The 13303-nt window shown below is 36.9% G+C and overlaps 1 protein-coding gene across 8 annotated transcripts in view; it reads right to left on the reverse strand.

The window, feature by feature from the left end:
* Positions 1–645: 645 nt before the first annotated feature.
* Positions 646–13303, reverse strand: part of NCOA7 (nuclear receptor coactivator 7) — a 156533-nt gene continuing 143875 nt past the window's right edge. For all 8 annotated transcript variants that reach the window (XM_047101533.1, XM_047101530.1, XM_047101528.1 and 5 more), the window contains 3 exons: positions 3620–3715; positions 3108–3181; positions 646–2734 (listed from right to left, as the gene is read on the reverse strand). In XM_047101533.1, coding sequence (XP_046957489.1) covers positions 2599–2734; positions 3108–3181; positions 3620–3715 — 306 coding nt within the window. In that variant the 3' untranslated portion in view covers positions 646–2598. The remainder of the gene's footprint in view (positions 2735–3107; positions 3182–3619; positions 3716–13303) is intronic.

The raw sequence follows: 13303 nt of genomic DNA on the forward strand, positions 1-13303 counted from the left end.
CTCAAAAGCAAGGTGTTATTTTGTTAGTCTTGTTTCACAAGGCTTTACAACTTTAAAAGTAAATAAAGAAAAGGACATAAAATAAAGGGCAATAATACGTCTCACACTCATTCAGGATGTCCCTGGTGACTTGTAGCATGGGCATAGATCTAAACCATTTTCAACTGAGCCTAGTGAGACATTAGTTTGCCCCCTTGCACCCTAGTCTTTTGATGTAGATTCATGAACTGAGAACTTGAGAAGCAATGAAGACTGACATCTTCATCTGTAGGACCTAGGGGGCAGAGACAGGATAGCTGGCATCAAAAATAATTGATCGGAGGGTAAGATCCTTCATTGATATTAGGAAGTAGGTTAAGAGAGATGTTAAAAAGAACTATTCAAAGAACAGCTAGAAGGATTAAGAACAGAGAAACTGGTAGGTAGAGCCAAGAGTTATCTCTAGTAACTGTAACGGGTTTTCATGAGCTGATGAGAAAGTAAGAGGGTGGCTACTGGGAACAAAAAGGGACTTTCCAAGGCAGCAGTAAAACATGAATACTGGACCTTGTTTAATCTTGCATATTTCATCATCCTCTCACACAAGTAAAACTTCTAGCATCCAATAAATACCTGTTGAATGAATCCTCGGGAAAGAAAATCACACTGGATGCATAAATTCCTTTATTGAAAATATTGGGCTAGCACTGCATTACATATACTCAATATCCATAAATGAAGGGCCACACATTTCTGATTGGACAATACTGTTTTAAATAGAGAACACAGCATCTGGATATGCTCTCACAAGTATAATATCATGGACTAAACTAGGTAGGAGTGAACTATATGCAAAATGACCATTTTGTTCATTAATAGCATATGGTTGCAAATGGCATAAATGGTAAACTTGATCATCATGAGACATTCCTGATATCTCACACCAACACATCATTTAACGAGCAGATTAAGGTTAAACTGTCAATATGTTGTTAATCAAGAGTTCTCAATAAGAGAACCTGGGTGAAAGCACACCAGGCTATATATTTAAGATTTAATAGAATTCATTTCAACTTGCATGGAATGTGAGTAGGGTAAAATAATTGCTGATCTGACAGGAGGCCACTTGGCATTTGTTCTCTTTTGTAAATATTCTAATAAGAGAATAATCTAAATTAGGAAATATTATGCCAGCTTAAGGCTACATTCTAAAGATGGTTTCATTTTTTTAAATGCAGGTATATAAATACTACTTGTTATTTATGTTCCCTTTCAAAGATCACAGGGGTTGTAATTTATGACAGACCACTTCTCAGCTTTGGCTATTATTTAGAAATTTTTTCCATTAGCAGTCTTTGGCTTTCATAAAAGTTTGGCAATCAGTAATATTGTTTAGTTTTTACCAAGGCTTTATTAGCATTTTTAACAAAGAATATTTTATGATGTGAAAATGGGTTGATGTTAGAAATAGTTTTTACTTTTTATTCCAATTTTTGTTTGAATGCATTTCTTTGCATTGCTTTTTCTCAAATGAAAGAGTCTAGAAACCAAGACAATTGGGCTAATTTGACATTTTTCATTTGGTATAAAATATGCAGAAATGAAAACATTCAGTCTCTTTGAAAACAGAGGCCTGTTCATTAATTTAAGAACTTGGGGGAAATTATGCACAAAACACTATGAAAATAAAGTTTTTGTTATTAACACACATGATATTATAAGAAGCAAAACACTTTCTGTTCAAAGCAGGGTTTGTTCTAAGTCTAGATTCAGAAAGGTATCCATTTCTGTAAATATCAATTTACAACTGTGAGAAATGGCTTCTTCTTTACAACAATTATGTTCAGAGTAAGTAAAAATGTATCTTTTTAATGGCTAAATGGAAAGATGGCCTACAATAGTCAAATCAATAAACATTGGTAATGAGTTTTTAAAAATTCAGAATATGCTGCTTAAGACCTATCACCCTAAACAATCAGGGCAAAAGAAAATTCAATATAAAACTATATAAATCAAATGGGTTTGTTGCCAAAACAGCACAAAATGTATACATTTCTTTATTTCAAGATTTGACACATTAAAAGAAAAACTGCCAACACATTTTAGACAATATTCTAGAAATAATAAATAAGACAATTAAAAAAATCATATATTCCCTTTAAGTGCTGAGCACTTCCAATTTTTCTAAGTGAAACTAAGCTTTTTCCATGGCAAACAATAGTATGCTGTACATTTTGGTAATGAAAATTATGTTGATAAATACACAAGGCATGTATATATTTCCACAGTATCTTTTTTTTTTCACAGTTACCAAAAATAAAAATAGCATTCAACTCATACATCTATAAATATTTTGATTCCTCACTGCATGGATTTGAAGGAAGTGGGAGCATAAAGTCTTTCAACAATCCGGACTTCAAAATTCTTTCTTTGTTGTCTGCCCTCCACATGGACCTTTCAGAAACTCTCTGCAATGTGACCATGCTCTGAGATGATGGCAGAAAGAAAGCGTTATGGTGCGATGAAGCAGTCTGGGCTGCGGCTAGGTCTTCCAGCCAGCTTTAGGAGGGCTGATGGAACCCAATCTTTTTAATGTGGTATTTTAAGGCAGTCTGAATTTCACTCGAATGTCCATACCTCGAGGTCTTGAACTATGAAGTCTTCCTTTTTGGAAAGAATATCATTATTGAAAGTGCTGCAGGAGTTGCTTCGTCCATGGTATAAATCAGCATCTAGCCATAAACCAAATCGTCCCCTGAAAAGATCAAAAATACAAAAAAGGTGAAAACATTTCAATCTCACGTGGCATACCTTCTACCCTCCCTTGCCTCATCTTTCCTTTATGCTATAGACAGACAAAACCCTAAACTGCTTGTAAAACAAAGTCTACATTTCCTTTATTTCATTTAAATGACCCATCTTTCCCAAAAGACAAGTGATAGTAATCCATCATTTAGACACATAAATCATTTCATCTCTGATTCTTAGCATCCTATGTTAGGCCACTGTCCTAATTACTCTAAGCACATGGCCTAGCTAAAATCACCGACACAAGGTTTTGGTTATCTGGGTCAAAACAGACTCTCACAGGTCAGGTGGTAAATAAATAACAACAACAAAAACCTTACCCTCCACCACCAAGTTCCAAAGAACTTATGTCTCCATTAATAAAGTATGAGTTTTCTCCACTCCACTTAAAGACCTTAGGATAGAAACACAAGACAGAGAACAGACATTTCAATCTGGAGAATCAGTGAAGAGGGAATTATTAGGATAATACCTCTGTAGAGAAGGAAGCTGCCCATTAGCTGAGGAAGTTCCTAATTGGCAGATCTTTCCTACACCAGGATGAGAGCTTAAAAGGGGTTATGAGAGGAAAGACCTCTCAAGCACATGTTGGCTCTGACTTGCTATCCCTCCCTGGGTCCCAGAACATGCACAAGAGCAGTTTCCAAGGCCCAATGAGGGGCCCTAAAAGCACTTTGTGTGCTACAACCATGAAAAGCTGACCCAGGCTAGAGCGAGTCCAAATGAGGTTATGGGACAGCTGCTGCTCCCATGATAGTCCCCCACCTCCAACCCCATCCAGACTCCTGACACCGGGACATTAGGAATTTAGGTATTTCTCTCATTTACATACCTTGAAATTGGGGCTAAATGTGTAGAGAAAAGTTTCGCCTGTGCCGTAATAGTGGTCACTGAACTTGAAAGGATGAGTTGCATATGCTCCAAAAATCTGTCAAAAGAAAACAGAAACATTATCTACTTTCAAACCTAAACGTCCCAAAGAGTGGCGTTCTGAAATATTTTAACATAATCCTGCTCTAAGATATCATTAACCCTCTTTCAGCAAAGACCATTACTAAATTTGAGTTCTTAAATAAAAAGCTCACCCCCAACAAGCAGATAAATAAAATATCCCTAGTTCTAATTGAAACTCAAGTGGCTCAAGGGAAACTTATTTGACAAAGGCCAACAATTATTCCAATTTTAAAGGACTTCCAAAGTCTACTATGGGGTCAAATTTCCTTTAGTGAATATGGATGACATACTGGGAACATTAAACAACAACAAGCACCTTGCACACTGAAATGAGTGGTTGAAAGAACAAAATCATGTGTCTTAAGTGTTTTATAAGTGGATTCAAGGCCAGATATTTACCCAGAAATAATAAATGTCTTCTCTTTTGATTTATAAAAATTAGTTCTCAATATGCTTATTAAAACTGTATCCTTAACATAAGTGATCTAATATCTCTCAGCTGAAATGCCTTTTAAGAAAAAAATAGTTCCATAATACAATGGGCTTTAGGGGTGATTTAGATGTATTTGAACCAATAATTTGTCCATTTTTCCTTACTGAGGGTTTGAATAAGCAGTGTTTTCAGGATTATGTGGGCCCACTGTCCCAGCTTCCTATCCTCCTCACATCCTGAGCAGTGCTTGCAAGGGTGAGAGCTGGCAAGAGTGAACATTATATTTTGAAAATGTCCCTAAGTGATTCTGATACCTTCTACTTCAAAACCCACTTGGGAATCACTGCTTCAAATGGAGGCTGTGTTAGCAGAATGCACTCTAGTTCCATCCATGTTGTTGCAAATGGCAAGATTTCATTCTTTTTTGATTGCCAAGTAATAATATTCCATTGCATATATATACCACATCTTTTTAAAAAATTTTTAAGTGTTTGTTTTTGATAGAGACAGAGCATGAGCGGGGGTGGGGGGGGGCGCACAGAGAGAGAGGGAGACATACAGAATCTGAAGCAGACTCCAGGCTCCAAGCTGTGAGCACAGAGCCTGATGCGAGGCTCGAACTCACAAATGGTGAGATTATGACCTGAGTCAAAGTCCGATGCTTAACTGACTGAGCCACCCAGGGGCCCCACAGACCACATCTTCTTTATCCATTTATTAGTCGATGGAGATTTGGGCTCTTTCTGTAATTTGGCTATTGTTGATAATGTTGCTATAAATATTGGGGTACATATGTGCCCCTTCAAATCAGCACTTTTGTATCCTTTGGATAAATACCTAGTAGAGTAATTGCTGGGTAGTTCTACTTTTAGTTTTTTGAGGAATCTCCATACTGTTTTCCAAAGTGGCTGCACCAGTTTGCATTCCCACCAACAGTGCCAAAGTGCTCCCCTTTCTCTGCATCCTCACCAATATCTGTTGTTTCCTGAGTTGCTAATTTGAGCCATTCTGAAAGGTGTGAGGTGATATCTCACTGTGGTTTTGATCTGTATTTCTCTGATGATGAATGATGTTTAGCATCTTTTCATGTGTCTGTTAGCCAGCTGGATGTCTTCTTTGGAAAAGTGTCCATTCATGTCTTCTGCCTGTTTCCTCACTGGATTATTTACTTTTTGGGTGTTGAGTTTGGTAAGTTCTTTATAGATTTTGGATATTAACCCTGTATCTGATATGTCATCTGCAAGTATCTTCTCCCATTCCTCTGGTTGTCTTTTAGTTTTGTTGATTGTTTCCTTCACTGTGCAGAAGCTTTTTATCTTGAGGAGATAAACAGTTCATTTTTGCTTTTATTTCCATTGCCACCAGAGGCATGCCCAGTAAAAAGCTGCTGCAGCCAAGGTCAAAGAGGTTGCTGCCCATTTTTTCTTCTAGTATTTTCATGGTTTCCTGTCTTACACGTAGATCTTTCACCCATTTTGAGCTTATTTTTGTGTATGGTTTAAGGAAGTGGTCCAGTTTCATTCTTCTGCATGTTACTGTCATTTTCCCAGCATTTGCTGAAGAAACTGTCTTTTTTGCCATTGGATACTCTTTCCTGCTTTGTCAAAGATTAGTCAGCGATACATTTGTGGGTCCATTTCGGTTCTCTATTCTATTCCACTGATCTATGTGTCTGTTTTTGTGCCAATACCATATTGTCTTGATGATTACAGCTTTGTAATACAGCTTGAAGTACGGAATTGTGATGCCTCCAGGTCTGGTTTTCTTTTTCAACATTACTTTGGCTATTTGGGGTCTTTTCTGGTTCCATAAAAATTTTAGGATTGTTTGTTCTAGCTCTGTGAAGAATGCTAAGTGAAATCAATCAGAGAAAGACAAATATCATAGGATTTCACTCATTAAATTTAAAACAAATTTAAGAAACAAAACAGATGAACATAGAGGAAGGGAAGGAAAAATAAGATAAAAACAGAGAGGGACGCCAACCTAAGAGACTCTTAAATATAGAGAAAAAACTGAGGGTTGCTGGAGGGGAACTGGGAGGGGGAATGTGCTAAATGGGTGATGGCCATTAAGGAGGGCACTCTGTAAGTGATGAATCACTAGGTTTTACTCCTAATACCAATACTACATTGTATGTGAAGTAACTTGAAGTTAAATAAGTAAATTAAAAAAAATAATAAATGGGGGTTATCTGAAAAATGTCTTATAACTTTTCAAATTATTATAATTGGATTACAGTCATTGTGAAATCTCTTCTTTACCAATTACACGTAGTTCCTGGCAACTTGAAATACTAAAAATTAGACAGGGTAGAAGTCTAGAAACTCTTTCTAACCAATGTTCTTCATACTCCCTACTACCAAACCTTTCCCTAGAGCTGCTAAGAACAAACAAAACAGTAACAAAAACATCAAAAATCCACTTCCCTTCTTCTGGTGATATTTCAGTGAAAGAACTAAAGTATAGCTGTGATAGGCATCTTTTTTTAAAAGCATGGGCTTAAAATAGGACAAGAAGGGCAATGGCCAGAAGTGGAAGAAAGTTATTCCTTTTCTGATCAATGAATAGGAAAAGCCACCTTACCCACTCACCTTCTCAAGGATTCTAATTATATTTTTTCTTAGCTAACATTTCTTAGCAATCATGGAAACCTACTTAAGGACCAGAGATTGGATGATACTAAGGAATTACTGTTTTGTTAGGTATATAGCATTGTGGCTATATAAGAAAATGTCTATTTTCTTTTTTCTATTAATTTATTTAGAAAGGAATTGTATTAATATGTATATATGATATTGTTGGGTCTAAACCATTAAAAATGTAATACATTTGGCAATAATGGAACAAAGGAATCCTTGGGGAAAAAATTAAGACAACCAAAAGTGGTTAAAAAAAAAAACAAGGTTAACATAACAAAATTTATAAATGTATATTTGCTCTCCTTTCTTCTCTCAGCTTTTAAAAAAAATTTTTTTTAACATTTATTTATTATTGAGAGACAGAGAGAGACAGAGCATGAGCCGGGGAAGGGCCGAGAGATGGGGAGACACAGAATCCAAAGCAGACTCCAGGCTCTGAGCTGTCGGCACAGAGCCCAATGTGGGGCTCGAACTCACAAACTGCGAGATAATGACCTGAGCCGAAGTCGGACGGACGCCTAACCTATGGAGCCACCCAGGCGCCCCCTCTCAGCTTCTTTAGTAGAAAAATTTATATAAAGTAATAATCATAACAATTTATTTTTGGGTTTTTAATATATATCAGTGTAATATATATAACAAAATTACCACAAAAATTGAGAAATTTAATTGAGCAATAAGGGAGTAACATTTCTGCACCTCACTGGAATTAAGCTAGTATAAATCAGACTTTATCAATTGCCTGATGATCGCTCTATTTTCCACAATGCCTTATGGCATATATTTCTCCACAGTCTAACTTGACTAAAACTGAGCCCCTTTGCCCCAAAGGTTTCTTTGCACAGTTTATGAAGTTTACCCTGACTCCAGGAAGGCCCTCATTAGTGGTCTCTTTTCCTGGTTCTCTCTGGTAGACTAGATGGTCTTCAGTTTGGCTTGTTGTCTGCATGCAAATGCCAACCTCCTCTTAATTGTTTACCACCAAAGTTTTCATCATTTTCTAGAGTATCCTTTGGCTTGAACTTCTCCATACTCTTCTAAATAAAGTCAGTTCCTTTGGGAAAGCTTCAAAACTCTGTGTACCCTCCATCCTTTCTTTTTACATATTCATAAAGAGTTAAAATTTTTTTTATTGAGATTAAGTTGATAATGTAATATTACGTGAGCTTCAGATGTACATTATAATTTGGCATCTGTATTCATTACAAAGTGACCATCTCCATAGATCCAGTTACCACCCATCAACCATACTTTTGACCCCTTCTTTCCACTTTGCATACAACCTGCTGCCCTTTCCCTTTAACCATCAATCTGTTGTGTCTAAGTTTTTGTTTTTATTTATTTTTTTTGTAGTTTTAGACTCCACGTGAGTGAAATCATACTGTCTCTTTTTCCTGACTTATTTCATTTAACATAATACCCTCAGGATCCATCCATGTTGTCACAAATGACAAGATTTCAATCAATTTTATGGTTTAGTAGTATTCCAGTATGCATATCCACCCATGTATATATATGCCACATCTTCTTTATCCATGCATTCATAGATAGACATTTAGGTTGTTTCCATATCTTAGCTATTTACTGTAAATAGTGCTGCTATGAACACTGGGATGCATATATTTTTTTGAATTAATGTTTTTATTTTCTTTGAGTAAATACCCAGTAGAGGAATAGTTGGATAGCATGGTAATTCTACTCTTAACATTTTGAAGGATCTCCATACTGTTTTTCATAGTGGCTGCACCAATTTACATTCTTACCAACAGTGTGTGAGGGTTCCCTTTTCTCCACATCCCCACCAACACTTGTTATTTCCTGTGTTTTTGATGTAACCATCCCAACCAGTGTGAGATGATATCTCATTGTAGTTTTGATTTTCATTTGCTTAATAATTAATGATGTTGGAACATCTTTTCATGGGCCTGTTGGCCATTTGTAACTCTTCATTAGAAAAATGTCTGTGCAGATCCTCCACCTATTTTTTAACCAATTGTTTGATTTTTTTTTGGTAAAGTTGTATGGGTTCTTTATATATTTTGGATATTAATCCTGTGTTAGATATGTGATTTGCAAATATCTTCTCCCATTTAGTAGGTTCCCTATCCTTTGCAGTGCAGAAGCTTTTCAGTTCAATGTCCCATTTGTTTACTTTAGCTTTTGTTTCCTTGGTCTTTGGATTAAGATTCACAAAAACATCACTAAAATAGATGCCACAGAGTTTACCTACTATGTTTTCTTCCATGAAACTTATGGTTTCAGTTATTGTGTCCAAAACTTTAATCCATTTTGAATTAATTTTTGTACATGATGTAAGACAGTGGTCCAATTTCATTCTTTTGCATGTGGCTGTCCAGTTTTCCCGGCATCATTTACGGAAAACATTGTCACTTCTCCGCTGTATGTTCTAAGCCCCTTTGTCATAAATCATCCATATATGTGCGGATATATGTTGCATTGATCTGTGTGTCTGTTTTTATGCTAATGCCATACTGTTTTAACTACTAAAGCTTTGTAATATAGTTTGAGTCAGGGAGTGTAATACTTCCAGTTTTGTTCTATTTCCTCAAGATCGCTTTGGCTATTTGGGATCTTTTGTAGTTTCATACAATTTTTTAAAATTATTTTTTCTAGTTCTGTGAAAAATACCACTGGAATTTTGACAGGGATTGCATTGAATCTGTATAAACTCTGGGTAGTATGGACATTTTAACACTATTGATTCTTTGAACTCATATTTTCCATTTGTGTCTTGTTCAATTTCCTTCACCAGAGTCTTATGGTTCTCTGTGGACAGGTCTTTCACCTCCTTGGTTAAATTTATTCTTAGTTATTTTACTGTTTTTGATATAATTGTAAAAAGGACTGTTTTCTTAATTTTTCTGATAATTCATTAGTGCATAGAAATGCCATTGATTTCTGTAGATTGATTTTGTATCCTGGAACTTTACTGAATTATTAGCAGTTCTAACAGGTTTTTGGTGGAGTCTTCAGAGTTTTCTATATAAAGTATGATATCATCAGCAAATAGTGACTGTTTTACTTCTTCCTTTCCAATTTGGATGCCTTTTATTTCTTTTTCTTGTCTAAGTGCTCTGGCCAGGAATTCCAATAATATGTTCAATAAAAGTGGAGAGAGTGGGCATCCTTGTCTGTGACCTTAGAGGAAAAGCTTTCAGCTTTTCACCAGTGAGTATGTTAGCTGTGGATTTGTTATATGGACTTTATTATGTTGAGGTACATTCCCTCTACACTTATTTTGTTGAGAGTATCATAAATGGATGTTGAATTTTATCAAATGCTTTTTCTGTACCTATTCAGATGATCATTATGATTTTTAACTTACACTTTGTTAATGTGGCATATCACATTGATTGATTTGCAAATATTGAACCATCCTTGCATTCCTGGAATAAATCCCATTTGATCATGGTGTATAAGTTTTTTAATGTATTGTTGAATTTGGTTTGCTACCATTTTTTTTTTTTTGAGGATTTTTACATCTATGTTCATTAATGATAATGGCCTGTAATTTTCTTTTTTTTCTCTTTTGTCTGGTATTGGATATCAGGCTAATGCTGGCCTCATAAAATGAGTTTGGAATTGAAACCAACATTGTACTATATGTTAACTAATTAGAATTTAAGAATAAAAAATATAAAATAACAAAAATATAAAATATTAAAAAATGAACTAAAATACAAAATATAATGTAAAATAAAAATAAAATAATTCAGTTTGGAAGTGTTACATCCTCTTCAATTTTTTGGAAGAGTTTGAGAAGAATACGTATTAAATCTGCTTTGAATGTCTGATAAAATTTACCAGTGCAGCCATCTGGTCCTGGACTTTTGTTTGTTGGGAAGTTTTTGATTACTGATTCAATCTCCTTACTAATAATCAGTTTGTTTAGATTTTCTATTTCTTCATGATTCAGTCTTGGAAGATTGTATGTTTCCAAGAACTTGTCCATTTCTTCTAGGGTGTTCAATTTCCTGGTATATAACTGTTCATAGTAGTCTCTTATAATTCTTTATATTTCTGTAATATCAGTTGTTAACTTCTCTTTTGTTTCTGATTTTATTTGGGCCCTCTTTTTTTCTGGTGAATCTAGCTAAAAGTTTGCCAAATTTGTTTTATCTTTGCAAAGAACCAGTTCCTAGTTTCACTGATCTTTTCTATTTCTTATGAAAAAAAATTTTTATTTTATTTATTTCCTCTCTGATCTTTATTGTTTCATTCCTTCTACTAATTTTGGGCTTGTTCTCCCCCCCCCCCAAGTTTCTTTAGGTGTAAAGTTAAATTACTTGAGATTTTTCTTGTTTCTTCAGACAGGCCTATATTGCCATGTACCTTCTCTTTTAGAACTGCTTTTGCTGCATCTCGTAGATTCTGGTATGTGGTATTTCTGTTTTCATTTTTCTCTATGTATGTTTAAAATTTCTTCTTTCATTTTTTCAATGGCCTATTGGTAATTCAGTAATTGATTTTTAGTTTCATACCACTGTGTACAGAGAAGATGCTTGATATAATTTTAGTATTACTGAATTTACTGAGACTTGTTTTGTGGCCTAACATGTGATCTTTCCTAGAGAATGTTCTATGTACACATGAGTAGAATATGTATTCTGCTGGTTTTGGATGGGATGTTCTGTATATATCTATTCAAAGTTCATATGGTTTAATGTGTCATTTAAGGTCAGTGTTTTCTTATTGATTTTCTCTCTCTCTCTCTCTCTCTCCACACACACACACACACACACACACACACACACACACACACACACTACTTAGTTTGTTATCTTTACTTTTTTGTCTTTTAACCTCATACCTGCTTTTGTAAGTACCGCCAGGTCTGGAGGAGGCCAGAGGTAGGCTGCTTTTCACATCTGGTGGGGCAAGGGCTGAGGGGATCTCTGCCATGGACAGGGGCCAGGCCGGGGCAAGTTTGCCCACTGTGTCTAGCAGGACAGTGGTTGTGGCAGATAAGCACAGGCTGGGGTGACCATGTGCAAGGGATCTGACGAGGGCCACAGTGGACAAGTGGATGAGTGCAGGGCTAGGGAGAGTCTGTGGTGGATGAGCACAGGGCTAGAGCTAGCCTAAGTGCCTGGTGTGGCAGGGTAGAGGCTGAGCTGGATGAGCACTGGGCCAGCCTGGTGGGGTGGGGTTACAGGGGAACACAGGGTAAGCCTGTAGCACTAGCAAGGGAAAATGACAGCACCAAAAACACCACCCACCAGCACTAGGGTAGCAAGGAAGTAGTGTAAAAAAATGGCACCCTCCAGTGCCTGTATCCACAGAGAGATCTCCATCAGACTCCTGCCCCTCTGGTATACTTTCTATAACTAGTCAACAGATCTTCCTCACATGTGGTCCAGGTGCTTCTCAAGCTACTGCCTCTGTGTTGAGACTCAAAGCAAATGAGTCCGTGTGTGGCCCCTCAATGATGGAATTTCCCTTTCCTACAGCGCTTGTACTCTCCTGAAAATTAGCCTCAGGTTTTCAAAGACAGTTATTTTGGGGGTCTGCCTCTCTGGTGCAGGTCCCATGGACCAGTGTGTCTAATGTGGGACCTGAACCCCTAGATTCTCAGAGAGAGGCTGCATGTTTTGGGATCCCTCTCCCTCTTGTGGGTCGCTAGGGGGGTGGGGTGGGTTCCTGTCAAGACTGCTTTTCTGCCCCTTCTACCCATCTTGATGTGGCTTCTTTTTGTCTTTTTTTTTCTTTTTTTTTTTCTGTCCTGTGTTATAGAAGATCTGTTCTGCTAGTGTTCAGGTCTTTTTCAGAGAGAACTGTTCTACAATTCTAACTTGGGTGTGTCCATTGGAGGAGGTTAGCAGAGCTCTGTGTCTTATGATCCGCCTTTTCTCCTAGAGCTAGGAGCCAGGGGTTCTGGTGGGTGAAGCAGCAGCCACTGGTCTTGGCTTGCCTCAGCTGGCATGGAATGTCTGCTCTAAGAGCTGAGGCAAGGGCTTTATACTCCTATTTTCTCCTATGCCTAAGGTAGAGCATGTCCCCTATGAATAGAGGTTGGGTAGAAGAAAAGAATCCTCTACCTCTAAGCCATACTTGCCTGGAATTTAGCCTCTGAAACACCGATCTTGGGTAGGTTATAAGAAGTGCTGGGGACCTGCCCCTAGAAAGTATATCATAGCCCTTGCATGGGAGCTGGGGGAAGTGGGAACCCCATCTTCTTGTCCACACAGGAGCTTCCATCAGTCTGAACTGAGGGCTGCAGGGAAGGAAGCAGGTTGTGCTTCAGATGCCACAGAATCTCACTAGTACTAGTGATTTATTAGATTTTCTTAAATAAATGTTTCTTCACTTGCTGTATGCCCTTAGGACAATTTTCAGAGACTTTAAGTGATTATTGTTTTTATAATTTCTACCAGTTATGGCTGTTTCACTGACGACGGATTCTGCAGAGCTCCTTACTGCTACCATTCTGCATATGTAATTCTTTTATATTAGAATTTTCCATAAT

Source organism: Lynx rufus, unplaced genomic scaffold, assembly GCF_022079265.1.
Source record: "Lynx rufus isolate CCGP_SWC_20201006 ecotype Redwood Valley unplaced genomic scaffold, mLynRuf1.p SCAF_6, whole genome shotgun sequence".
NCBI classification, from domain to species: domain Eukaryota; kingdom Metazoa; phylum Chordata; class Mammalia; order Carnivora; family Felidae; genus Lynx; species Lynx rufus.